Source organism: Antrostomus carolinensis, unplaced genomic scaffold (genome assembly GCF_000700745.2).
Source record: "Antrostomus carolinensis isolate BGI_N321 unplaced genomic scaffold, ASM70074v2 scaffold12248, whole genome shotgun sequence".
Classification (NCBI taxonomy): Eukaryota; Metazoa; Chordata; class Aves; order Caprimulgiformes; family Caprimulgidae; genus Antrostomus; species Antrostomus carolinensis.
Genome location: NW_010332364.1, coordinates 65,038 through 91,923, shown reverse-complemented (window position 1 = coordinate 91,923; position 26,886 = coordinate 65,038). Strand labels below are relative to the sequence as shown.

Sequence of the window (26,886 nt, the reverse complement as noted above, 5' to 3'; positions counted from 1 at the left end):
AAGGTGAACAAAGATGATGTCGAGAGAAGGGCGGTGCTTGCCGAGACACTGACCAGGAGGAGCTGTGGTTTGTGTTTTGGGTAGGGAACACAGTGCAGAGGAGAGCGCCTGCAGTGAGCACTTGTAAAGGATGGGTTTGCCCACTTTCTTTGTTTTCCCCTAGCTGCCTGTGCCAGTACACAATCTTTGAACAAGTAAAGGTGTCAGTTTGAGGTCCCTTTGAATTCCAGTCTTCGAAAAAACTGCTGTAGATTTAAATATAGGGCAGGATTGGCAGTATTCCTGCTTTTTTTTTGCCTGCTGCTGTATTTAATCATGAAGTACAATTTATGCTCTTTGCCGTAGGTATTTAGCACCTGCTGAAGCTGATGCATGCATATGAGGCCAGCTACCAACTAGTTTGGGATGAATGTGAGCACCTGGTATTTTGAGCCAAAATGCAGAAAAGCTGCAGGTTACTATATTGCTACTACAGAAGAGAAGGGGCAGGTCCTGATCTCTTCTCTCTGGTGAGCAATGATAGGACCAGGGAAAATGGCAGGAAGGTGCACCAGGGCATGTTGAGGTGGCCATTAGGAAAAGGTTCTTGAGGCAGAGGGTGGTGGAGCACTGGAACAGGCTCCCCAGGGAAGTGGTCATGGCACCAAGCCTGACAGTGTTCCATAAGCATTTGGACAAGGCCCTCAGAGACATGATCTGAATTTTGGGATTGTCCTGTGCTAGGGCAAGAGTTGGACTCAATGATCCTTGTGGATTCGTTCCAGCTCTCAACATTCTGTGATTCTATGAATCTTGTGTGCTGTCTGAAGGACATGGTCTCACCTTGAGCTGCATTGTAATTGCCACTGCAAACTAGGCTAATGGCTTCTCTGCACTGCAGTTGTCTTGACAAGCTGTGGAGTACTTTGCTTATGGAAACAAGCTAGTGGTTGGCTTTATCTGTGATAAACCGAACGTAATACAGGAGTAAGTGTGGTTTTGGCCCATATAAACACATATAGTATACCCTATTGAACAAAACTGTGTTCTTTAATTAAGAGCTTTTCTTCTGTGTGATATGGGGACAGAAGTTGTTTGCATTTTTAGTGTTGCTGTATTCTTTCCTTTTGTACAAGCTATGGTACATTTTGTCTTTTATACAACGGTGTTCCTATGGGTACTAATAGAACAATTTTTTTCAACACTATTTCTTCCTTGATTAATGAAGAAACAGGAAAAATCATGAGAGAGAGAAAATCAGTGAAAGAAGCTAAAAGTACCCACTGCTAAGGCACTCACTCTTGAACCTCTTCCATCTCTTTGTGCTGACAAATTTAAGAGGTCAGCTGCTTAGTAAACAAATGTACAGATGTTCTTAAAACATTGGTGTTTGTTACTTACTGGTGGTGTTGAGATGAAGAGGAAACAGGGGTTGTCCACTTGATACAGTTCTAGTCAATTGCTTCTGAGTTCAAAAAAATTCTCAGAATTTGAGAATTCATTCATTCTCAAAGGGGAGATGGTGAACTCTAAATAAATTAGATACTTCTATTTTAATTGAGTTTCCTTTTTGAAAAGTCATGGGCAGGTAGGATAAAAATAAAAATAAGGGAGTACAGTATATTATACTTATGGGTGCATTACAGTAGGTCATATCGTATGCCTATGGTAACATTGTAGTAGGTGATATATGTAGCTGTAAAAGCATGGATTATGCTGTACCAGGGCGACATCAAGAAATCAGCCTATTAAAAAGTGAATTTAATAAATATATCTCAGTATATGAAATTTTATAAAATATGAATGCAACAGTGATGAAAATATTGTGATGTTTTATTATAGCTTTATAGAAAATTCATTTTTGTGTGTATCAGTAAACAAAATTTAATACATATGTTATTTCTTTGGGAAGATTACGTTTGTATGTCTTCATAGTCAAGTAACTTAAGTGACTGTCCTTTAAAGTTGTAGAATAATTACTTGTTTTTCTTTTATTTGTGTTTTTTAAATAAAGATGTTTTTATATATTTATAAATATAAATATTTTTATATTATTTTACAATATTTGCTGTATTACACTTGGAAGTCAGAAGTCTTTGCTCAGCATGAGGGTTCCATGCTGCAGTACCTGCTTTCCTATAGTAGCACAGTGAAGTATTGTACTCTGCTACCATACAAAAAATTAGAATAATCAAAGCAATTCCTTCCACTCTGTATGAAAGGATGCTGGAAGCCAAACTGTCCAGCTTTCCCTGAGTTTTATAAACAGAGGGGCTAAAAAGAGACTACAGTTTTCAGTAACGGACAGTACAAAATGTTTGAAGGTACTGTTGGCGTGCCCCCCTCACACGGGCTCTCTTGTGCATCACTGTCTAGTTCTAGGGAAGAACAAAAGGAACTTACAGAAATGTCAGACAGGTTCCACACCTTCCACTCAAGGAGGCTCTAGCTCTGCTAACTACTTTGTTTCCTTCCTGGAGATGTCCATAGTAGCCTTATTGAATGAGGAGAGAATTCTGTTTAACTGGACAGGGGAAAGGGAACTGTACCCTATATATACGTAGGCAGTGGGTATGCAGCCTGTGCACATCCAGGAGCATGGTGCTGAGTTTGTGGGTACTTTCATGCTGATCTTTGTGGAGCTCTGCACAAAAATGACAAATCCAGCAGATTCATCATCCTGGCTGTTTCTGTTCTCTACAGATCTATCATCAAGGAGGTTATAGATCAAAAATAACTCTTCTGCACAGAAAGTATGTCTATTTGGGAAAGGTCTTTATATGATAAAGACTTTTACTTTGGAGGAGGAACTGTTAGCATTGCAGAGGTCTGTTCACTCTGGCAGAAGCCTCCTGAAATCAATAGATTCTGTTTCTTTTACATATGGAATACTGAATAAGACTCCTGACGATGGAGGTTTACCCTTGTAGACTTCACCCTAATGGCATCTTCACTTAATTTTCCTGGTAAAACTTTTATTGCAAATTCAGTAACCATTCTCCTTTTTAATGACTTTGCCAGCCTGCAGATAATTTCAGAGACAGGGTCTATTTATGGGAATACATTAGCAAAATACAATCCAGCCATGATTTATCTTTCTTGTGTTAATTTTCTCTGAGTAGGAAGGAGTCTGCAAGCAAGATTTTAAAGTGTTAGTTCTGTGGTACTGGTGGGTCCCTATCCCCAAACAGAGATTTGATTTTGAAGATTCTAAACCACAGTAGAAGTCATGGATCCCACAGCCAATAAGATATATAACAAAGCATAAGCACCAAAGCAGGTAGTTTCATGAGAGCATGGGCACTTCAGTTGCTTTACTATTCAGTCACTGAGCTGCTCCCTATTGGGACCTCTTGTCCAGAAGACATAGGTGCAGAAGTGATGTGTAGATTTTCCTTAATTAATCTGTTCTGTTAATGGTGTAAAGGAAAAATCTCATTATTGGAAATGAATGAATTTTGATAAAATGTTCTAAAGGGCTTCAGCCAGAGGCAGAACTATTAGAGAAAATAGTTCACATAGCTGAAGTTTTGTGAAATTGCTAGCCATTGAAACTGAGTTCCTCTTATTAGACAAATTGAGCATACTTAAAAATCAGAGTAGTGCTATCAGTACTGCATATAATACCGTGAACTCTTTTTCTAGCAGTTAAGGAAAGTAGCATTTAGACAAACATTTTGATTTTGTAACTATGTCCTGAGATTTGTGGGTTTGATGTTCGTACTTACTGCAAGCCTACAATGCAGGAATTAGAGGTTTTGTAGAAGAACCATCTGGGGAACAGCAGGATAAGTCTGGCACTCTTCCTTGGGGTTTTGTTTTCTTGCATAAAAATATAAGAATGAACCACCTCCCACAAATCCACCAAACGCTGCACAACAAAGACAAGCACAGTTTGTCTGTATTGCAGAGAACCTTTCAGCTTCTGCAAAAATTGAAGAGGAGAGTTGAATTGTTTTCTTCTGCAGCCATTGCCCAGCTTCTTTCCCAACTCCATCCTCCCTCCAATATCCATATAACAAGGTAGTGCCTGTGGGACTCCTTGTGCACTGGGCAATATAGGACCCCTTCTTACAGGATCCTATTAGTACAGTAGTTCCTCAGGGTGTCCCTGTACAGATATTGGGTTTTTTAAGTTGCTAGAGATGTGACACCTCTAGGATAAGGGAATTTCAAAATGCTCAACAGACTGCTGAGTTTGTGGGTACAACAATGCTAGCAGATTTGGATACACATACAGGAGGTGTGTTTTGATATGGATATGTAGGAAGGAGTAGAAGGATAGAGAGAGAGTTTTGACCTGTGGCAGGCATCCCAGTCTTTCTCTCCCAGATGTGAATAGCATGCTTGGCTGTGCTTGTAGATGTCAAGACCTGGCTGCTGCTGGCATAACACAGTTTTTGTTCTAATAGGAAAATCTTTTACATGACCAACCCTGTCTCATAAGCTTTGCTCTGTTAGTAATCTGAAAAGAGAACAGAAGAAACACCACCTTACTGTGCAGACCCAGGAATAGGGTTTATTTTAAGAAACACACATTTCCCATTAGTACGTTGACAGTATGGGTTATGGTGGCAAAGAATCTGTGTGAGAACTCTAAGTGAACCCCTCTTACCTATGTGTCCTCATCAGCTCTAGTGACTTTCAGTGGACATGCATGATTGATATAGACAATAAACACTTTTATTTTTTTATGCTCTTTATGACTTCTTTTATTTTAAGACCCCTGTGTAGTTCTTTCCCAGTGCAATGTGACCTATATTGTTGACAAACGATTTGCTTTTTGGCCAATATTTTTCTTCTTTTTCCCTTTATATCTGCTCTGCCACCAATTCTAATTCTTTTGATGTCATGCAGAAATGTATTACTACTTCATGAAAGTCTCTGCTTACTCTCTGTTTCAAACCAAAAGAAATATGGGTGGAGACTTTAACTTGCACCTTCTCTGGGAATGCTGAGGCTAAAAATGAACAAATATTCTTTCAGGAGCTTCAGAGGGAATCTTTTGAGTCTTCTCCTGTTTTTCATATATTTTCCAGATGTATTTTGTCCTAGTACACTCAGCTTTCAGTACAGTTATACTTTTCTACAAATATTTATATGCAAAAAAGCACAAGATGCTACTCAGTGTATATTTCTCTTTTTCCCATACATTAGAAATTGGCTGGTTTCAATGTAGATATATTTCATAAAATTCCCACATGGGGTGTGTGCACTGATGAGCAGGAAGTGTTGTTGGGCAAGAACCACATGTTCTCCACACCACTGCCTTGCACCAGTCACTAGAGTGCTTATGATTTTCTACTACCACCTTCTCTAAAGTGCAAACACTTTAGCATTCTTCTCCCCATGTTATTCTCCATAAAACAGTGTGACACACTACAAATTACATATTTATACTAAGGCAGATCCATCTATCAATTCAGTCAGGAGATATGATGATATGCTTTTTTGCCTGTAAGTAGTTAACAATTGCAAAAGATTCTTTTTAATGCTTAGTACTTTATTCACTTTGTTTTTCTTTTTAGTGCATTGGAAAATAAATCTTAAACATTTCTTCTGTTATCTAGCACTCTAAGCCTTTTCCTAGCATTTGTAACGTCTCTTTGCCAACACTCCATCTGTGATTTTTAGCTTGCAGGAAGCACTTTGCAATTCTGTTATTAGCTTAGATGCAGAGAGCTGCTGTTTAAATATTAATTGTAACTTCCTTCAAAAGTGCAGTCAACCCACTGAGTAACTTGTGAAGCTCAATAAATATCTAGGAGAGGTTGGAGAGCCTGTTGTGGGTAAGGCTTACTCTTAGTGAAGGTCTTACTCGAATTAACAGTGCCAAAAAGATCATGTCCCGATGCTTGCCATTTCTTTTCCTCTTCTTACCTCAATTCCCCTCCTTGTACATACATAACAGAAAGAAAAAAAGAATAACATTAAACTGCAAACATACTTCTTGCCCAGTTAGTGTACTTCCTGCTATAAGTGAGAGGAACTCACAAGAAAAGATATGAGATCTGTGATTTATTTCAAATCCTGGTTATGGGACAAATGCATTTTTAAGAGTACTTGTTTATTTCTCCGCCAAGAATCGCACCTCAGTGGAGGCATTTTCTTGTTTTTGAGTCCTTCTCTGTTTTACTGTTGTGGTCCTTACCCTAATTAATTTCTTGATTAATATACTTTACACTTAAAAAAACAAAACAAAACAAAAACCCCAGAAAAATATGATGTGTTCACAGATATTTCAGTAAAGTGTATATCATAGAAGTGAGAAACAAAGCAGTTAACACCATCTGACCAGCCTGTTTTCTGTGGATCACCAGGGCATTGTAATTGTAATACTCATATTGGATGTAATTGAAAGAAAATCAGCCCCATTAAAATGACATGTTGTATTTTTTTCCTCTCTTCTTCCAGATGTTTATTAATCTTTTATTGGTGAGATGGTTTGCCTACGGTGTAGCCTGAGATTTTTTCCTCTTGTCATTTAAGTGGGCTACTTCTCTTTGTGCTTGCAGGTGGACTGAATTTTAATATGTTGAATTCTGTTAATTGCTTAGAATTTAGGTAATTTTCATAGTATCTTGCAAATGTGTAATAAATTAAAAAAAAAAACAACAAAACTAGTACCCACATATTCCTTTTATTTTTCAGCATTCTGTGAAGAGGGGTGTAGATATGGTGGAACTTGTGTAGCCCCTAACAAATGTGTCTGCCCTTCCGGATTCACAGGAAGTCATTGTGAAAAAGGTAAAGCTTTACTGAAACACACTTTCTCCTTTGGTAATGAGAAATATGATATGCTGAATTAAGAAATAATTACTTTCATTCATTCTGCTTGATATTTCCTCTTCATTGACGATGTGACAGTTCCATAACTGCCTTTTTCTAACTGAAAGCTAGTCTTAAATTAAATATGGGAAATTTGAGACAGTCAGGGATATATCTGCTTTTGCTTACAGTAGACACTTTTAGTTAATTAGAGGGGACAGCAAATTAAAAATATTTACTCCACCTATTTCCTGTGGTGCAAGCTCAAGGTCACCTTCTGCTTTTCCTGAATCTGCTGTGCAAATTAGACCAGAATTTGGGTGCTTGCTTTTCACTTAAAGTTATTGAATTCTTAAAGATTTGATTTGTTTCTAAGTCACTGAGGCCGCCCATTTTTGTAGACTCACAGCCTATTAAAACGTATCTTGCTAGTGATGATTGGATTCTGCCTTTTCCCAGATTTTATTGGATTTCTAGATTTGCTTACAATAGCCTCAATCAATCACAAAGATTTGCTTCCTTGTCTAATTTAAATGAGGAGGAAGGGATCTTACAGAATTCCATGTAGGACTCTTATTAGTTACTTTATAGAGCAGATTTGGGATTTTATTTTGGTCTGAATTTATTGAGGTTGTATTTTATTTAAATAACCAAATGATTTTTTTGCATTACCTGTTTGTTAATAAATCTTTTGTGCTTACCTTTACTGGTGGAAATAAACTGGATTCTTAATGCAGGTTGCATGATGCTAGTATGGCTGAAATTGTAATTGATGACATTTTTTTAAGGAAAGGGAGAAAAAAGAAACCCAAGAAGTAACTGTTAAAGGATAAGTTAAATCACTGGAACCACTTGTTACCTGGAGATTGTTCAGTAATTTGTGTGTAGCACTGTCTGTTTAATACGTGGCTGTTCTACTATAATACAAAGTAATTTAAGCCCAGTCAACAAACCTGCTTTGAGTAGCTTCTGAAAACTGCTAAAGCTTTTATGGATGTACCCAAATCACTGCATACTGAAATCCCATAGTTTCTAGCTGTCAGCTTTTTTTCTAATTATTTGCGAATGAACTAGGATGTTAATATTTTCATATCATCCTGAATAAATTTACTCTCTCCCATGCTCATTCCTTTCCAAAGTGTCTGTTATTCAGAGGAAACAGTACTTTAAGAGGGTTGCGAGAAACCAGAGACATGTCCTATATGTGTGAAAATATAGTGCTGCAAAACCATACCTGCATTGCCCAAAGGTGCCCTGCCTACCCAGTGGCTTTGGGCCAGCTTTGAGCTTGACTGCCTATGTTTCTTTCACCCATGAATCTTAAAACTATCTTTTTTCTTATAGCTGTAAAAGGACTTTCATGACTAGAACATAGAGTCTTTACACTGCTGAAGTGATGGTTTAAAATTGATAAATGGATGACATAACCATTGTTGACTCCTATGTTTTTCATGTCTTTTGTATTGTTTTGATCTAAAATATGAGTTAGCAAATCAAATAAAGGAAACATGGCAGGCATGGTACTCTCATTATATCAAGAAATTTAGAGGTAGATGTCAGAAGGAACTAGCTTCTGTGTATAAAATCTATACGACTTGAACCAGAAGGAAGTTTATTTTTTCTTTGAAGATGTATAGGATTTACCAGTATGCTACAAGACAAGCTAATGCGGTAACACAGAGAAGTCTGATGTGCAAACTGGTTTGAGAATGAATAGGGCTTTGCATATGCGAAGTTGTCACGTTTTAGTTGTATTAGAGGATTTGAAAACTTCAGCAGATAAACCTTATGTCATATCCATATTTAAGTGGCTAAGTGCATATCAGATCTATGTGAGAACAGCTTAAACCACCTGAGGGTGCATATTCTAAAAAAAACTAAACGTTCAGAGTAGAAAGGTGATGAAACACCTTTAAAGCAGGCTTCCCTTTGCTTACCTGCTTACTCCTTGAAGATATAGTCCTGTCAGGAAGAAGAGGCAGTTCAGTAAAGGTGTCCCTCTTAGTCTCACTGCAGTGTGCTGCAGTGTTTTTAGAGGACACAGAAAGTATTCCACAACCATGTGTTTGTTTGGGTTTTTTTTTTTCTTCCCTGTTGTCTGTGATGTTAGAAATAGGCACTTTGTTACATTTAACATCTGGTAGCGCTCCCTCAATCGTTGTGACATAGACCGAAGATGGTGAAATGGTGGGACATCACTTTGAATCAAAGCTTAAATGTTCCTGGTAAAAATTTTGTCTGATGGAAGCTCATGGTGAACTGATGCATATCAGAAGTAAAATGATGTGTTTTGGTTATGTATTCTGTTCACCGTGGTGCATTTAAAAATGTCCTTCAAACCGACAATACAGTAATTTCTTATACATTATTTGTGAGCTGAAAGGACTTGTCACGGGCTAAAAACAGGATGACCCAAATTGGCTTCGACATCATGTAAAGGGTAAAATGGACCAGTAATTACAAATGTTGTTGAAAAGCAGGTGCGTTTACTTCTGAATATGAATCATATGTTACTCATCACTTCTGACTGCCTGGCTGAAATGATGATATTAGGTTAATTAAAAATTCAGAGATATTTGAGAAGGATAGGATTTACGTTAGCAATTTACTCAGGTGAAATTAAAATACACATTTAAGACTTACGTACAAATACATAATTCAACATGCTGCTAAGAAGAATCACCTCTTAATGCTGGTTTTTTAGACAGGGTTCAGCATTTTAGCCCGGAGAAAAGGAGGCTCAGATGAGACCTCACCACTATTCAACCTGAAAGGAGGGTGTAGAGAGGTGGAGACTGGCCTTTTCTCCCAACTAACAAGTGATAGGACAAGAGGAGATAGACTCAAGTTTCACCAAGGGCAGTTGAGATTGCATCTGAGGAAGAATTTCTTTCCTGAAAGGATTCTCAGGCATTGGAAGAGGTTGCCCAGGGTAGTGGTGGAGTCCCCATCCCTGGAGGTATTGAAGAGTCATCTAGACATTGTGCTTGGTGACATAGTTTAGTCATGGATTAAGGGATTTGTCAGCATTAGGTTAACGATTGGACTTGATGATTTTATAGGTCTTCCCTGATTGAGGCAATTCTGTGATTATTCTGTATTTGTGGAATAGTTGTCACTGCTGCCACTGATGAAGTGATGAGGATGAGATAGGCAGGACAAGCTATGATATCAAAAACAGGAGTAAACAGATGGTTGAGTGCCTAGAAATTGCAGGCATTCCTTGAACACCCACCTGCATGTGGTGGAACCTTGTGTGTGGGACTAAGAAATGCAGACCAACTTCTGTACAGCTCTGGGGTGGTGACCAGTGGTGGCAGACCCTTCAGCTAAGGGAGTTAATTACAGTATCTGTCTGTACAAATTATATTTTTAGGCAATGAGTGGGAACCAACAGAAGAGTTTAAAAGCCTCTGAAAGAAATTCAAAACAATTGCACCAAATCTTTGCTCCCCTGGCTTATGAACCTCCTGTCTGAGCTGGTATAAATGAATGGGGAATATGATTCTGGTAGATTAGAAGGATGTTGCGTAGGCTGGAGCTTAGAGAGGTAAATATTTTTATGGTAGCTACATGTGTATTTATAATCCTTGTAAAGAACTGGAGAACATTTTTCTCACAGAATGATAGAATGCTGTCAAAGAATTACCCGCTGATTGTAAACAGTCAGAAGCAAGGGTACGACACGGCAGTGAAGCATCAGGATGTGATAATTACTGGAGTTATTCTGTGTTGTTTTGGACTGTCTGTTTAAATGATTGTCTGATGTGGGGTGAGAGGTCACTTTTCAGTATGTTCCATGGCTGAGAAATGTGCTTTGAATCCCAGTAATTATATTGTGAGTGAAAATAATTAATTAATTTTTTAAAAAATCTGTATTTGCAGCATTGCATTAGTTACGTATGGATTCTTCGATGCAGTCATAGATTTCACAGGTGTACAACAAAATGTTGCTGTACTTGTGTCTGGAAATTGGAAATGTCATGTGTGTGTCACGGAAATGAGGAGGTCTTTAGCTGATCTGTTTCATAATATTTGGCAGTATCTGGAGTTGTTGTCTAGGAAGCTGCATACTTTGTGTACCCACTTCTTAAATTGCTTCTTCTGGAATATGTTGTCTTCTGCAGTCCTTTGGGTAAAACTCCCTACAGTCTGTATTTGTTTGGACCCTGGAGACAGAAGAAAATGTGAGAATTGTGTGCTGTTTCTTTGGTTTCTGAGCTGGAGCAATCTTTAGGTGTGTAGCTATCAAAGACATTTCAGTTGAGGAACCTGGTTTAAAAAAATAAATAAGTAAAACCCAAAGCAAAACAGAGAAAGAGATTTTTTCAGGGAGTACGGTAAGCTAAATGTCAAAACTCCCTACCTTTCTCTATCTAAGGTCTTTTGTAAAATATGAAGTAAGGTTTATTTTAGGAAACAAACCAGCTGTGCAGCTGTGGGCACAAGGCTTTGCATGAGATTCTTTCTAAAGCCTCTCATTTCAAGGTGAGGCAAAGCCAGTATAGAACGAGATAGGAAAGGTGATGTGAATGATGCTTAGCTTATTACAGAAAACGGTGGTTGTGGTTGATAGGGCACTCCTGAGGGTGTGACAGATCCAGAGAAGGCAGATGCTCCAGGTGGCTGAGGTTACCCTGCTCCATTTGCTGCCAAGCTGTTTACAGCTTTTGCCCCAGTGGTGCTTATCGCAAAATGGCAAGGGGTGATATCTTAATGTGATAGAAGAAACAAAGCTGTCATTTGTAAAGATATCAGGGAATAGATCAAAGAATATCTACTAGAAAAATCTCATTAAGACTGTCTCTAAGGATCAAGGGGACATCTGTCTGCAAATCAACAAATAACTCTCAGTGGAAGCCAAAAGTTGTTCGGTCTCACACTGCCAAGCCAAAGAAAAGTGAAATCTTACAGACCAAGAACACCGTTTGTCCCGGTAGCTGACCGTATCATGAGGGCCCTGAACTCATTTTTGTAGTGCTTATGCTGCTTCGTATTCTGTAAAAGCTTGCTTCAAAGCCAGGAAAATACTTTTTGTTGTTGTTGTTTGTGTTGTGGTGGTTTTGATTTTTTTTTTTTATTTCCCCCTCCCCAAGGGATATTTTTATGTTGCTGTATAGTTTATTTATTATGTTCAAGTGTCTGGATCTATATATTTTAGTTTGTAATGAAAGGAATATCTGCTATATTAATCTTTTATGTTGACTGAGATGGTATCTTGACATTCCAGCTAACAAATGGTTCTAATATTCTAATGTTTTATTATTTGTATGATGTGGTCATAAAATATCTCTTTCATAGTCTTCTGACTTCATGAGGGACATAGTTGTTTGGGATTTTTTTAAGTCACAGAAAATTGTTTGTGATTTTTTTTTTTCCCCCTTTGGTCCCCAAAGCTTGCACCTAAAAATTGGGTAGTATTATATTGCTTATTGTGGCTGAGATTCTACTTGCTATTCCAGGTTTCTTCAATTTTAATTTTTCCATTCAAATTCCACTTTATTCGCCCTGAGCAATGTCTATATGCCAACTAGATGTGTCAGGTATCACTGAAGGACAGTTTTATCTATACAAGAGGAAGACAAGATTTAGCTAGTTGAAATTTAATTTGCATTTAGACTCATGCAAAATAATATAATCAAGAGGTAATTTCTGTTGATCAAACTTTATAGTGCACATAAGATCCAAACCCAGATTCTAAAATCTTTATTCTCGTACCTTAAACAATAAGAAAAATACCTATAGGTAGTGTCTTGACATGCCATCTTTCTTTGTGTCACAGTTCCTGATCTGCATGTTCTTGGATTAATATCTTGTGAAGACCTACTTAGAGCTTACAAAAATAGCTGCTGTGTTTTATTATTCCTTAGTACTTTAGTAATGAAATGGAAATATACGTGTTATTTAAAGAAATGAATGGATGTAGCTTCATGAAGTCAGTGGCTTTGCATCTTCCTTTTATAATGGCGCAATAGATTTCACTCCTTCACTGTGTCTTTCTTGCTGAAAAGCAGGCAATGAAAAATCTAAAAAGAAAATGACAGTGAATGCTTTGGAAGGGAAGGAAAAGAGCAGGAAAATTTAGGAGATTGATGACTCACCTAGACCTCCAGCAATTAAGAAGTAATTAACAGGAGAAACTCCAAACAAAATTACGCCATCTCCTTTAGATTCAGGTACCCTGCCAAAGTGTTGGATAGTAACCTGTGTTCAATCTCTTAAAAATCTGTTAGCAATTGTCTTGAAATTAGAGATGGGTGGTCCTTGTAGGAGTGTGGGGTCAACTGACTGAATTTGTATTAAAAATTGACTTTTTGCTGTGGCAAAGGCTAATAAACATAGCTTTCATAAAACTATTTGAAAGCAACATAACTCTTTAGCGTATCAGTATTTAATGATGATTTAATCACGTTCTATACGAGAAACATCCTGTGCCACAGTTGGGTTGAACTTTCAAAAGGCTTTTCTCAGAACAAGGCTGCATAAACTCGGGGGTGGGGGTGGAGAAAAAAAGCAATAGCCACCTCCACTTGCTTCCATTGGGCTGACATTCAGAGGAAGAGATCATGTTCCCATTCATTTTATCCTGGGAAGGCAAATAAAATGGCATAAATCACTTAGACTTTTACGTGACTTATGTAGATTGCAGCTTATGTACAATGAGGATAACTAATCCAATTATTTTACTTTAGGAGTCAGGGTGAAAATGTGTGTCAAACTCCTGTTGAAAGGACTGTCATCCTTTCTTTATTAACTGAAGTAGCCTCTGTAGCATCTACAATTGTGTTGAATTTCAGTATCTGTTTTTGTAAGAGTAACGCCCATGGTTTTCAACAGTCTGCTCCAGGAAGATTGCAGGATTGGGTTGTTATTCAGCACTGCAGTGAAGAAAAACCTGCAACAGAAGCATGTGGTCTGCAGAATCTGCTGAATTAAAACCAGTGTGTGGACTCTAGAAAACAAGTCTGTCTTCTTTAGGGTTGTACTCATGTATGCACAGAGTAGAAAAGAAATAGGAAGTTTTGCTGATATGGAACTTTACAAACTTTCTTAGCCCCTTCCAAGGCTTTTTCTGTATCATATCAGATAGAGAAATATTTTTATTGTCCATAGTCTGTTTGATAGTGATGTGTCTGTTCTGCTGCAGAAAGTGCATGATGTATTGAAGACTCCCATTCACAGTGGACTTTTTCTGGATAATCCATCGTATCATGCCTGGGGAAATACTCAAAAATCAATAGAGTAATATCTGTTGATTGTGAAAAAGGCCTGTGAATCCATCTCCTAGAAAGTGTGGCAGTAAAGCCTATTCCAGATTTAGAGCTCACTAGCTCTGTGCAGATTCCTGTTACTTTTGTTAGGCTTTTGTTCATGCCTGTAAGTCCCCAGAGAAAGAATATGTAAGATATTAAAAATAATACTGTGCTCTAATGTTAGGTACATATGAAACATAAAAGTAACTTGGATTGTTCTGATTGAATGTTTTCTTTGCTAGTTCCTTTATGATTGAGGTAGCTTTAAAATAACAGTCATACTCAACCTCAAGGAACTATGTGTCAAAGTTATTTTCAAACTTTTTTTTATGGTATGATAAAAATCTGTTCAGTCCTTCACATTTGCAGAAATAGAGTTCTTCCTAAATACATCAGTTTTGGGTTTTTTTTTTTGCTTTTGAAAAGAGAACCTCTGATTTAGCAACTCAGGCAGTTCAATAGCTGGAATTTTCTGCTACTTAAGGTGTGTAACATCTGAATTATTTCTTTCAGCATTTAATATCTACTAAGTAGATCAGTCATTTCAGAGACAAACGTAAATGGTGGAGTTTTTATGTGAAAGAGTGAAATCCCCTTTCTTTCTTGATTTTTTTTTTTTTTTTTTTTTTTTTTTTTTTTTTTTTTTTTTTTCTGAAGAGACATTCTCTGTAGCTGACAATCTAATCTTTGGAATGGTAGTAATTTATCTTTTGAATGAGACGTGAGATGAAAGCCCTAAACATTTTTGGTCATTAAAGATCCAGTCGAACCTGTATCCTGTTTCAGCTCAGGTAATTACATTCTGCTTTCTTTAGCAGTGTCAGTCAGAGAAATTGCTCATTTGAAATAGCTGTCTGGCTAGCATGGAGTGGCACCCATGCCTTAACTTCATAGATGGCTACGTTTCAGTGATACCTTACAGATCCTCACAACTTTTGATGGCAATTACATGGTTTTAAATGTGAATGCCTCTTAGATGGAGTACAAGCATGTAGGCATGCAAGGGTGAGCTCAGTTCATCTACTGTCCTCATCGCACGGTCTTGGAAGTAGTGATGGCTCCGATCTGGGACCAGTTACAGGTTCTTGCACACCTGCTGCATCTTATTGTCGTAAGCTGGAAGGCAGCAGGACTCTCAGAGCTGAGAAAAGCAGAGGGGCACCCAAACTCTGATTAGGATCCCAGGCATCACCCTCACATGTGCTGCAGCCACCCAGCTTCTTCATAATAGCCTACTGGTTTATTGCCAACCAGTAGGCTGTAGGTACTCCTCAGTTTATGAGAGATTAAATAGATGGTTCCCATTTCCAAGCTAGTATTTTAACAAGTAGCCATGATGGGTCTGCCCTTCCTTTTGCAGTGGAATGCTGACCTAGAAAACCAATGACGTTTTCAGGCTCAGAAGTGAAATAGCTTTGTAGCCACAAGGAGAAAGCTGGTCCCTCTCTTGAATCTTACCAAGATATTGAAACTGGTTTGCTGTTGATTGTTCAGAAGGTATGGCCAGTGTATGTATTTTACTTACTCACATGAGCAGTTATAAAGACTGAATTCCAATGAAGAGTTTTTTTATGAAGATCCTCTGGGTTCCTGTTTGATGCTTTGAAGCACAGGTGGTACTCCAGTATGGGAGAGAGATTTAGCTGTCCCTAAAGGTTTATGTGAGGAAAAATACTCTCTAGCAACTCTTTGTGATTGCATTTCCTAGAAAGAAACTGAGGGGTTCCTCTGGGTTTTTTAGGGGGGGGTTTTTGCTGTTGGTTTGTTGTGGTTTTTTTTTCTCTTTGCCATAGTTTGAGTAAAGAATGTCCTATGAGCTGTGTCAGCCCCTGCAAGAAAGTAAGTTTAGTAGTGTGATAGGACAGTTTTGTTTTGTTTTGTTTTGTTTTTTTCCAGCCAAATACTCATTCTGTGCTTTTCTACACCAGCTGTCCTGTGCATCTCTCATGACAGTCCCAGTTCTGGAAAGTCTGTCTGTCCAAAATGAATTAAAAACAGGGAGAAAAACCCCTCAACATACCTCAAGGGGTTTTTGGTTTGTGTCTGTTACAACCCAGGCAGATTGTCAGTCCTGTAGTTTTTTGGGCTGGGACTTCCATTGCCTCCTAAAGCAAATCTTTCTGTTCCCCACCTTTAATTGTTTTGTTTCTCACCCTTGGAACGTCCAACACAGAATCTTTCAATTCTTTCCATTAACTGTGTGGAGACAGTAGAGATTTAATTCATACCTTAGAAATTTTCTTCCATTTTCTCATCTGAAATTTTGTTTTTCTTCCAACTTTTGTAGAGTTCCCAGTTGATGCAGTTTGTGAGATGTATGTGCTGATAGCAATAATAACTCCCTTAGCAATTCCATTAATATTTTATAAGCTAGGGAGTCAGATACAGCGTGATAATGCCTAGCTGTTCCTAAGGCCTCCCTTTTGAGATGACTGAGTCCTGTGTTTCTTTTTGAGGAGAGCTTTGATTTTTTTTTTTTCTATTTCCCCTCCCCCCATTTTCTCTCAGCAGGTTTTATTAGGTGTATTCGTTACTGAGTAAGATGAAAGAAAGTTGCACGTGTGGATGGGTGGTGGTAGGTCACTGAGGATACAGAATCTCATCAATAATAACCAGAATTTCCTGATATCTAATGTCAGTCTGACTGATTTGACTGTAGGGGATTTTTTCAGATCCCTCCATGATATATAGTTTGCAAATGTATAAGGGGATTAAACACAAAATTACACAAGAAGGAGCCACTAGAAAAAGACCTACCTCTTTGTTAAAGTTGTAGGTTGCCCTAGTACTAGTAACAGTTTCCTTACTGGGTGTTAAATAAATTAACTGGTGTATTAAATCCATTATTATATCTTCTTGCTACAATCAGCAAAATTAAATTGGTCACTTATTAGTCCATTTGCTGAATAGTTTCAACAGTGAACTCATTCACTGTGAAAATAAATTGCAGTAGCTCCATTGGAGGAAATTCCTCTCGGGGAGGGAACATCCCAAATGAGAAATGTAATACATTTGACATTCCCGCTGTATTGACTCTTGTGGAAAAGTGGAAGACACCTCACTGCATTGAATTTAATGTGATATTTTTCATGAATGCTAATTTCAATCGAGCTGAAGAAACATATACACTATATTCGCATTTCTAGATTTCATGTTTCACTCTTTTTTTTTTTTTACTGTCTATTAAGTGTCAGACTTAAAGGACACACCAGGAAGTAACTCCTTATTTTTTTTTTTCCTTTTCCTTATTGGAATATATCACTTTTGAGTATAAATCGAACGTGATACCTAAGCTGAAGAGCTGACCAAATCTGAACCATAATGTAAAACCCAAAGCACTCTGTGAAGATGTAAAGCCTTACAGGCTTTCTGGTTTCCGTAGCCTTTTGGTTTATACCATTGGTTGTATTGAAACAGACTGTGAATCTTGACCCATTAAATTTGGTGAAAAGAGATTTTATGAGAACTTAATTTATCTGACAGAGTCATAAAAGGCTTTCTCAGTCTTTACCCCACTGAGTTGTCTTACACTATGAGTAGTCATATTGATTTCAGTTGTTTAGTAATGTTGTGAGTACAGCTCAGTGTAAGAGCAGATGGCTGAAAATGTTAGCAAAGGATATATTAATCCAAATAGCATAAATAATAGATGGAATATAAAGTGGTAATATGTATTCATAACAACATTTGGAAAGTAACATTTTATTCTGAATATGTGAATCATTTATCTGACATCATGAACATCAAGCTTCGTAAGTATTGGGCTATATTGTAAGGGTGTGGTTTGTCTTTTTTTTTTTTTTTTAACAATTTGTGTAACACTTAAGAATTCTACTCCGCTCCTTCCCAGGTCAGTAGATTATTCCAAATTTCTGGACTCAAGATGAAGCTGTTTGATCCTCAGAGTTCAAATTGTTCTAGTGAATGAATATGCACTGGCTGGAAGTAGGAGGCACTGAATACCTTTTTTCATGGCTCTGAAGATTTTGGCTGGATGAATCTTTACAAAACCCCCCCCCCTTATATTAGTGTACAGTGTTATAAAGTGTTTAACATGGAGATGTAAAGAGAGAATGAATGCCCTGTAATGTTGGCATTCTGACATATCAGATCACACACACACACAGAAAATAGTTTATGTTTATAGGGTCTAATTCCTATCTCTCTACCTTGTTTTTTGTTGGGGTTTTTTTTCCCCTCACCTGTATATTGGCACGTTATGTGAATATTTGTACTGCTTGGACAACGCTCCCACAAGTAAGGCGGCAGAATATTACTTAACACAGAGCATCTTTTCTCTAGGTTATGTAGACAAACATACCATCTTTAAATATGTTTGGAATGTTAGTTTATTTTTACAGCATAGAAGCAGGATAGAAGAAGGGGAAAAAAAGCCCTTTAACATTCCTGAAAGTTGGTTGAGGAGTTAGCATAGAATGACTTTTATAAAGTGCATTGCATCAGTTTTGACTATATAGTCCATTTATAATTCCATTTAGGGAGTATAAACAAGAAAAATTATATTGACAAGTTATATATTTCAAGCAGACTTTAGCAGTAAATTCCAATTTTGTGCAGGTCAGCCATAACGATGTAACTTGATTGTCACGTTGTAAATTTAAAACAACATCTTTTTTGTTATACCGTATAAAATAGCAGTAATATGAGGGACCATGGCAATTTATGGACACAGATATTATTTCCTCTTTGGAAACAAATGTTAATGAATTTGTCATATGAAAAGAGTGGAGATCATAGTTGTCTATCAATTGTAATAATCAGCTATTATATGAAATTCCTGGCAGCTGTTCTTCTAAGACACCAGGCTTAAACACTGCAAGGCAAGGGATAAACAAAGACCTCCTATAAAGTCATCACAAGTCTTGGGTTCCCTTTCATGAGTAAAGATCCTGAGAATTTGGTGAAGTCATCTTTAAGGACACAGCTGTCCCCAGACAGCCTGACAGAAGTTTTTTCTTTTTCTTTGGGTTTTCAAAAGCCAAGGTAAAACCCCCTTAAAAGACAAGTTTATACTAGAAAGATGAAGTGATTACTCTGCTATTAAGGGCTGACTTGACTGTACATGGTTCCTCATACTTCCAGAAAGAAAATCAGAAACAACTCCTTTAGTTGCACGTATATATTTTATGGATATGCAATGTATGCATAATGCAGCTTGTATTTAACTGGAGTGATGTGCTTTTTAAGAATTCCTGAGAAAGGAGGTCAAAATTTGCTTGTAAATGTTGGCAGATAATCACAGTATTCATAAGTTCTCATTTATTTTTCTTCTACTTCCCTCTCAAAAATACCCAGTGTTGTTGTGAGCATTCTGCTACTTCCAGAAATTAATTTGAAAGTGAGATAATCTAATCTAAATTCAGTGTAAATATAAATACTGCTGAAATATGCTTTCAAGACTAATGTGGGATTATATATGTACTGTGAGGTGTAGGTCATTGCTTGTTTTCAGAAAACAAGCATTTCTGTGTCTAGATTGCACATTACTAATTCTAAACCATAATTTGTGATTTTTTAGTGTACGTTTTCTCTACGGAGATCAGTACAAACAAAATATTACACAGTTAACCACTTCTGATGTATTTTTCTTATGTCTTTTAATAATGTATACCTGTGCTGAAACAACATATCCTAGTTCTGTATAATTAGGCAGGTGAGTCTGGCTAGCCTACATGCAGAGGGATTATTACATAGTAGTGAAGAAGTGGAATAAAGATAATATTTCCATTATTCTAGTTCTGGTGTTTATCTGTGCTATAGCTTTGTGCACGTATATACATTTAGAGTGGCTTAGGTGGGAGAGGATGGCTGACAAAGGACATAAGGTTTGCACCAGCAAGTGAAAATAAGTGAGGAAAAGAGAACTCGTGGTATTTTTCATCTGGTTATTCTGTGTGCATTGGTGTCAGAGGCAGTACCATTAGTTGCAACATTGGTGTTACGATTTTTCCAAGGACTGTGGCATTTTCCAAAAATGTTGTTTCTCTAATAGCACCTCCATAGCTGTGAAGTCAGCTCCACAAGAAAACAACGTGATAATATGGTGCAAAACCAGTTTCTAGGGATCTATCTAACCTCTCTGTGATTTCTTATTTTACCTGGATGTGGATAATGAGAACATAAAATCCCTTTAGATGACTGTATGAATGGCTAAATGTCCATGTTGGGCAGGTTTACATTAGGAAGGCCTGTGAATTCCTTTTCTATGGAGCTGAGGAGGGTGTCTGCAATTCTTGCAGAATAGTAACTGAGTGGTGAAAAGAATTAAGATGCTCTTGAATTGTGACTTTTTAATATATAATTTTGCCTCTTTGGTTAGATAGATTATGTGGTCATGTGGGTAGACAGTGTAGCATAGATAATTCTACCCTTGTGGTCCTTCATAGATTAAGCTTTTGATTTCATTGTTCGTTTGCTCTGAGTAGTGATACTGAGACTATTACAGCATTTAGATGTGAGGATTTCTAAAATGATCTACTACAAATTTGGCTTCAGACTGTAAACATGTATTGTAACAGTGTAAGAATTATCAAGTGAAAAATACTGTGAAAATATTTTGGATTTTAAAAAAAACCCAAACAACCCATATATTGGAGACTTATTGTAATTAGAATTCACTATAAAACCCAGCTTATTAATATTTAAAAGGAGAGTCTTTTCTCTAAAATCAATGAATAGATGTAATTATTTGTTTTAGCAAAGAGGTTTAAAAATGAGAAATTGTCTACTGGTGTGGAACTGTCCTAATGCCGCTGGCTATGAATATATTATAGAGCTATATCTTTATGGAAAACATTTCTGCCCTGTCATCTTCATTTAATACAGTCATTTTCTGCTTTATTCATTTCACCTAGGTTAAATTTTTGTTTACACTGTAATGCAATTTATGTTACTGAATATCATTCTCATAGGTCTCTCACCCTCACTCTGAGATAGATCTAGCACTAGCCTGCAACTTGCCTTTATTTTTGATGTCTTTATTACTGAAATCTGCTTACATCGTAAGTACATAAATAATGAAGATGGCAAGAATTTAATATAACGGAAAATCATCTCAGAACAAAAGCAACTAATTTCATACCTCTGTGTCTATGTGTGACTTTTTAGGCCCTTGTATTACACTACTCATATTAGTAGTTTATTATTAGTTGTTTGCAGTAAAACCAAGAGAGGAATAATTTGCTGAAGATATTTCTGCAATGAGTGTTCAAGGTTTGAAAATTGGAAGATGTGTATTTCCTTTGATTAGCCTTTTCATTAACTTCAAGCTGTTTTGACAGACTTTCTTACTCAATGTAATTTGCTCTTGACATATATTAGTATTAAATCATGCTTTCAAATGCTATATATGTTTTCTAATATTAAACTATACTGTGTAATTGATTTTCAAGTCTTCTGAAAAGAATACATTTTTGCACAGAAAATAATGTAGTCTTGTGACCCAAAGATTTTATGAAGGAAAAAACCACTTTGTTTTCCATCTCTCATTTCAGAGAGTGCAGGCAGTTGCCTAGATTTATTTTCTTTATTCTTCAGTATTCTGGAGACTTTTTTTTTTTTACCATTTTGAGTAGATCTGAAGTTTCTGACAGCAGAGTACCTGCAGAAATGGTTAGGATTCAATATAATGCACACAAATGGCAGGTAAACACCCTGCATACAGTTCTTGAGCCATCACACTTCCTTGATACTCTTTCGTGTCTTTTGTACTGGTTGTTTTTGTCCACTGAGGACAAAGGCTGACTGTGGCTTGCCCATAAGCTGCTTGATGTGACCTGTCTGAAGCAAAGCTTGAATATACATCTCTGTTCAAAAGAGGAGGAATTTTGAATGGCCAGTCCACAGGCAGAGTCCACAGCTAGTGGATTATGAATTATTTTTAACTTTTCTCCAAAAGAATGGTCTTGTGATGATCACATGACCTCTCATTCCCACCATACTGGTAGGGAAGTGTCTTCATTGGTTGTTCAATTAGTCTGATATGACAAGTAAATGAGAAATACTGTGTTAAGGGTGGTAAAACTCAAACATGTTCATTGTCATCCCTTATGTTCATTGAGGCCCATTATGATCTGGTCTGAGTTTTGTGTGTGTGAGGATATAATGGAGATAAAACCAGAGAATCTTCCTCATCGAGTAGCAGTGTGAGTGCTGTTTTCTTGAAATTGAAACTGTGGGACATATTTCTCCAACTTCTACTGCTTTCTAACCCCTGTTTTATTGTGTGACATATAGATATTAGTATCTGTTCTTACAACAGGGTGCCTTGAGGAAGAAAGTTTAGGAGATGTGTCAGTGGTTTCACTGCTGGAAGTCTGAGGAAGAACTGCTTGAAACTGTCCTCCGGTTTCAACTCTTTGAAACCTGATTGTTCACCTGAGTACTATGGAAGCTACTCCTCTAAAGTCAGCATTTGTCTGCCACAAAAGCCATGTGGAATGAAGAACTGTCGTACCCCACACGTGTTGTTTCTTTTACTGGCTTCCAATTAAACTCACTCAGCTTTATACATTTAGGTACCTTATTGATTTTTCTTTTCTTTTCCTTTCATTTTTTTTTTTTTTATTGAAAGAAAAACAATGCTGAAACATGGATTATACAAACCCCTTTTATACAGGCTATAATTGTTCTTTCTTCTTTGGCTCCTCTTTCTTTCTTCATTGAGTATAAAATGAAAAATGGTCCCATAATTGAAAAGACTGTTCCATTTGCTTTGTCAATAAAGGTTTCTTAACTCCTACCCCTGTTTCTTCATACTGCAAGCTTTGTGTTAGATTTTGCAGAGCATATCTGCAAACAGAGCATCTCATAAATCTTATGGCAGTTAGCTTCTCTGTGAGAATGTGATGTTTGTACCACTGAAAATTGTGAATTTTGTGTCTGTTGTTGTTTGAAATTGTTCTTTTTATTGAAAGGAGATTGTTAGTAGAGTTAGACATGGCTCCTCGCAGTACTGACAAGAACATAATCTTCATTGTGGCTCACTTTTCTGTGGGCTGTTGTCTTGGTGCAAAAAGACTGATTTGTCCAGAGCGGAAAGAAGAGAGATGCTTTCTCCAGGTTTAGAAAAAAGGATTGAATGCGTCAGCGTGTAACTGATAAAAGGAGGCAGCCTCATCAGTTTTAAGCACCATGTGATTGACAGCTTTAGATGTTAGTGGAGCCTGCTTGGGTCTGGATTAAGAATGTTGCAATGATGACTCTTATTTACTGATTTTTTTGCTTGATTTTATGTGTGCTTCATTCTTGGTGAACCAGGGAATTTGAGCTATCTTTGATTCTCTTACTCATCTCCTCTGCCCTTGACTATTGTTGTTAATCTTTGCAGCTAAACAGTGGATTTCTTTGGCATTTGTTTTATTTACAGAATCAACATAGGAGAAAGGGGGTGAAAAAAAGAGGGGGAGATCTTAAATATTTTTAACTTTGACAGTTGAACTAGAGGATTAGATTGTTTCAAATCTGTATAATGCTCAGGGAATTCTACATTCATTTCAACAAATACTAATTAGCTATGATCCTCCATGTGTTTTTGTGTGTCTGTCCTTAAAATGCAGCGAGTAGTCTCTCTGTGGAAGGGTGGGAAGAGGCTGCTTTGTGTAGACAGTTTCTTGTGCTCTGTGACTAAAATAAATTATGGCTCTTTTGGGCTTGAGGTACACATTATTTTGGTCACTCATAGATCTCCTGCTGCTCAAGCACACTGGGAAACAGATGCATTTCTTCTATAAGAAAATAAAACCCAGAGTTAGTTTTCTCAAAGCTTGTTTTGATCCTCAGCTGAAAACAAGATTATTGTCTGTTTTGCTGGCCACCCCAGGTTGTCTGTTGATCTTTCCTCATGTGGTCTGAGACCATGTAACAGAGAAATAATGAAAAAGGATGGTCTTATCAAGGAGATTTGTAGGTCTTGAGTTTCAGAAAGCACTCTCCTCCTTGTTGATTAGCATACCAGATGAATTCCTTTCATCCAAAGAGAAGAAGGCTGTATTTTGCCATGCCAAATTACTGTATAATTGTCAATTTTTCAAGCAGAAAAATCTCAGATTTATGGAAGGCTTAAACTTGAATCTCTCTATATAAAAAAACCACAAACTTATGGATGTATCCTATAAGACAATGCTTATTTGGTCTTTCTAGTCAAGGGTACAGAACAAGAGTACTGGCTGTTAATCAAGAGGCATATGTAATCTGAATACCAGATAGTTTCTCCTGATGCTTAGAATTCAAATATTTTTGGCATTAAAATGTTATTTTTCAGTTATTATTGTTGTACTTGTTAAAATGTTGTTATTTGGTTATTTGTTGTAATTGTTCATAGCAGGTATGGATGGAGTTGTTTTTGCGTCGTTTTCTCACCCAGAATACAGAACACATAGGGTGATTTAACCTTTTCTCTCAAACACTGTATTTTTCTATTTCTGGAATATCTTTCAGTCTAGTGAAATCTAAACAAACCACTTGAGCACCAGGAGAGCTAAAGAAATGGTATAAAATATGCTGCCTTACGCGAGGTGTGCAGTTTTACATTAAGTATCTTCTTTCCATCTGACCTACAAAATATGAAGGAAGCTAACTGGTAGCAGGTTAGTATGGATGAGCTGCTGAAGAATAACCAAGAGGGTCATGTGTGGAGTGGGCAATTTGGTAATAACTCAAGTTCAAACCTCATCTACTCCAGTACCAGACATCTGGCACAAATACTCCTTTAGAAAACCGCAGTCAACCCAGGGAGTTTAACCGGATGAGAGGATACTGAGTAAACTAATAATAGTAGAGGCTTGGCAAGTGCATTTTGTTACTGGTTAATATGATGTCTGCATATTTTTAATTCGAAAATTCTACAGAAATATCACCTTGTGCAGAACGCACAGCCACTGCTTAAGCAAAGTTTTGACCCCAAGACTGCCCTGTTTCTGCTTTGAAGTGCCATTCAGCCTGTGTGTGAGCAAGCTGACAATCTCTGGATGAGTTTGAAATTCAGTCCCAGAGCAGGCAATGGGGAAGGGCAGACCTGCTTTCTGGGCTGGTTGCAAAGTTTAGAGGTTCCACAGGTCTGACCTTGTCTGAGGTTTGGAAACACAGTGGTGTTGGACAATATTTTCCTTTCTTTAATTACAAGAATTTGGATCGGTTCTGATTTTGTGTTTCAAAACTATATGCCTTGAACAATGTGTTGATGCATATCAGGTGTCAAGATGAGCTGTACTGCTTCTTTACAGTAGACAAGAAGGCAGTAGTATCATTACTATTGTTAAAAATTAGTATCTCCACAAGGTACCCTACATCCAATTTCACTATTGCAAAATCTAGTGTGACCAGTTACCCATGGAAACAATTAATGAAAGCTAACCTTCACAGTCCTTTGATCTTGCTAGAGCTCTGGGGAAAACCAGGGGGTTTTTATTCTCATTTAGCTTAATGTATGGGCTGGAGAAAAATGTAGCTCTGTTGACAAAATGCACATAGAGTGATGTGATAGAACTCCAGCTGTTAGTTCACGAGAGCATTGTTTTTTTCACTTAAAAAATGTTCTTAGAAAATGTCTTGTAATTAAAATGCAATTATTATTTTTTCAAATTCAAAGTACCAGCCCCTCAAATGCATTCATTATGACGGAGTTTATAAGGTATTAGTCTTATTCTTGAAAAAACCCTTATGATTAACCTTTGCAGGTGGTTTGTCATGATTTTTAGGAGATTGGGTAATAATGTACAAGTATGAGGTGGAAAGAACCATATCCAGTTTAGACATTATTAAAATAAACCCAAAATTCAGTTGACCTCAGGAACAGTAGGAGAGGTGAACACTCGGAATATGCAAACTTCCTGAGTGAAATTTCTTGGTTCTAGTAACCTGCAGATTAGCTGCCTAGTATTGTTGCATATGTTGCTTTAAAAATCTCACTAAGCACCAATGTCATAATTTTGCGTGGAAGTAGTTACAGTCTGTGACTGACACTTCTATTAAAACCCTCTGCTTTTCAGGGTCTATTACATAGCCATAAAAATCGCTTGACATTCAAGGTCTCTGCCTGTGAGCCCTTTTTTCTTTCCTTGATATGAAAGTTCAAAAGATATACTTGACTATTTTTTACCTCCATAATAAAAGAAGAAAATATATTGGTTTTTCAGACGTCATTTTATATCCCAACCACTGCTAAGTTTTAACCAGAACTTTTGATGGTTAGAACAAAGTAGTGTTTATTCTTTCATAGGAGCAGCCCAAATGGCTGGCTGTGCTTCAGGCTGGGTTTACATCAAATTTTATCTCTGTTTTTATAAGGCCAGCCCAGCTGGGAGGTGGTATCTCAACAGGGTTGACTTCCCCACTGGGCAGAGAGCCAGTCTATGGGTTCACTAGTCTCGATGTGGCTCTGGGGAGGTGGGAGCACTCCTTATATTCCCTTCCCAGGAGCAGGAACTGGGCCTGGTTGCAGCCAACCCCTGCAGAGATGTGCCTCCATCTGCTTCTGTGATGGGAGTCCCACCACAGGCTGGTCCTTTCCATGGTGACCCTGCTGAGAGGCAGCAGTGTTTCACAGCCAAGAGAGGTGTCTGTTGCCTCTCCGAGATGGGAGAGAGGAGGAGGAGTTTTGAATTCTTCTCCTGACACAATTCAGAGCAACAATAAGAGGAATTTCCTAAACGTCCTCTCAGAAATGTCTGTCCTCTTCAGACAGCCTGACACTGCTTGGCAAGGAATGTTACGGCTCGAATGCTTTCACTGGGAAATGAAGTGAGAAAGGGCATAAACTCACACTTAACACCTTTACGTTATCGCTCCACTCCAAAACCCAGGTTGCCTTCTGACAGTCAAGAAATGTGTCTGCTGGTGTCGGGGTTGGATTTATTCTTTTGGATTT

General features: G+C 37.5%; 1 protein-coding gene across 1 annotated transcript in view; it reads left to right on the top strand.

The window, feature by feature from the left end:
- Window positions 1–6,630: 6,630 nt before the first annotated feature.
- Window positions 6,631–26,886, top strand: part of LOC104529242 (protein kinase C-binding protein NELL1) — a gene marked incomplete at its 5' end in the record, with an annotated part of 63,853 nt that continues 43,597 nt past the window's right edge. The window contains one exon of the mRNA XM_010173492.1: window positions 6,631–6,726. Coding sequence (XP_010171794.1) covers window positions 6,631–6,726 — 96 coding nt within the window. The remainder of the gene's footprint in view (window positions 6,727–26,886) is intronic.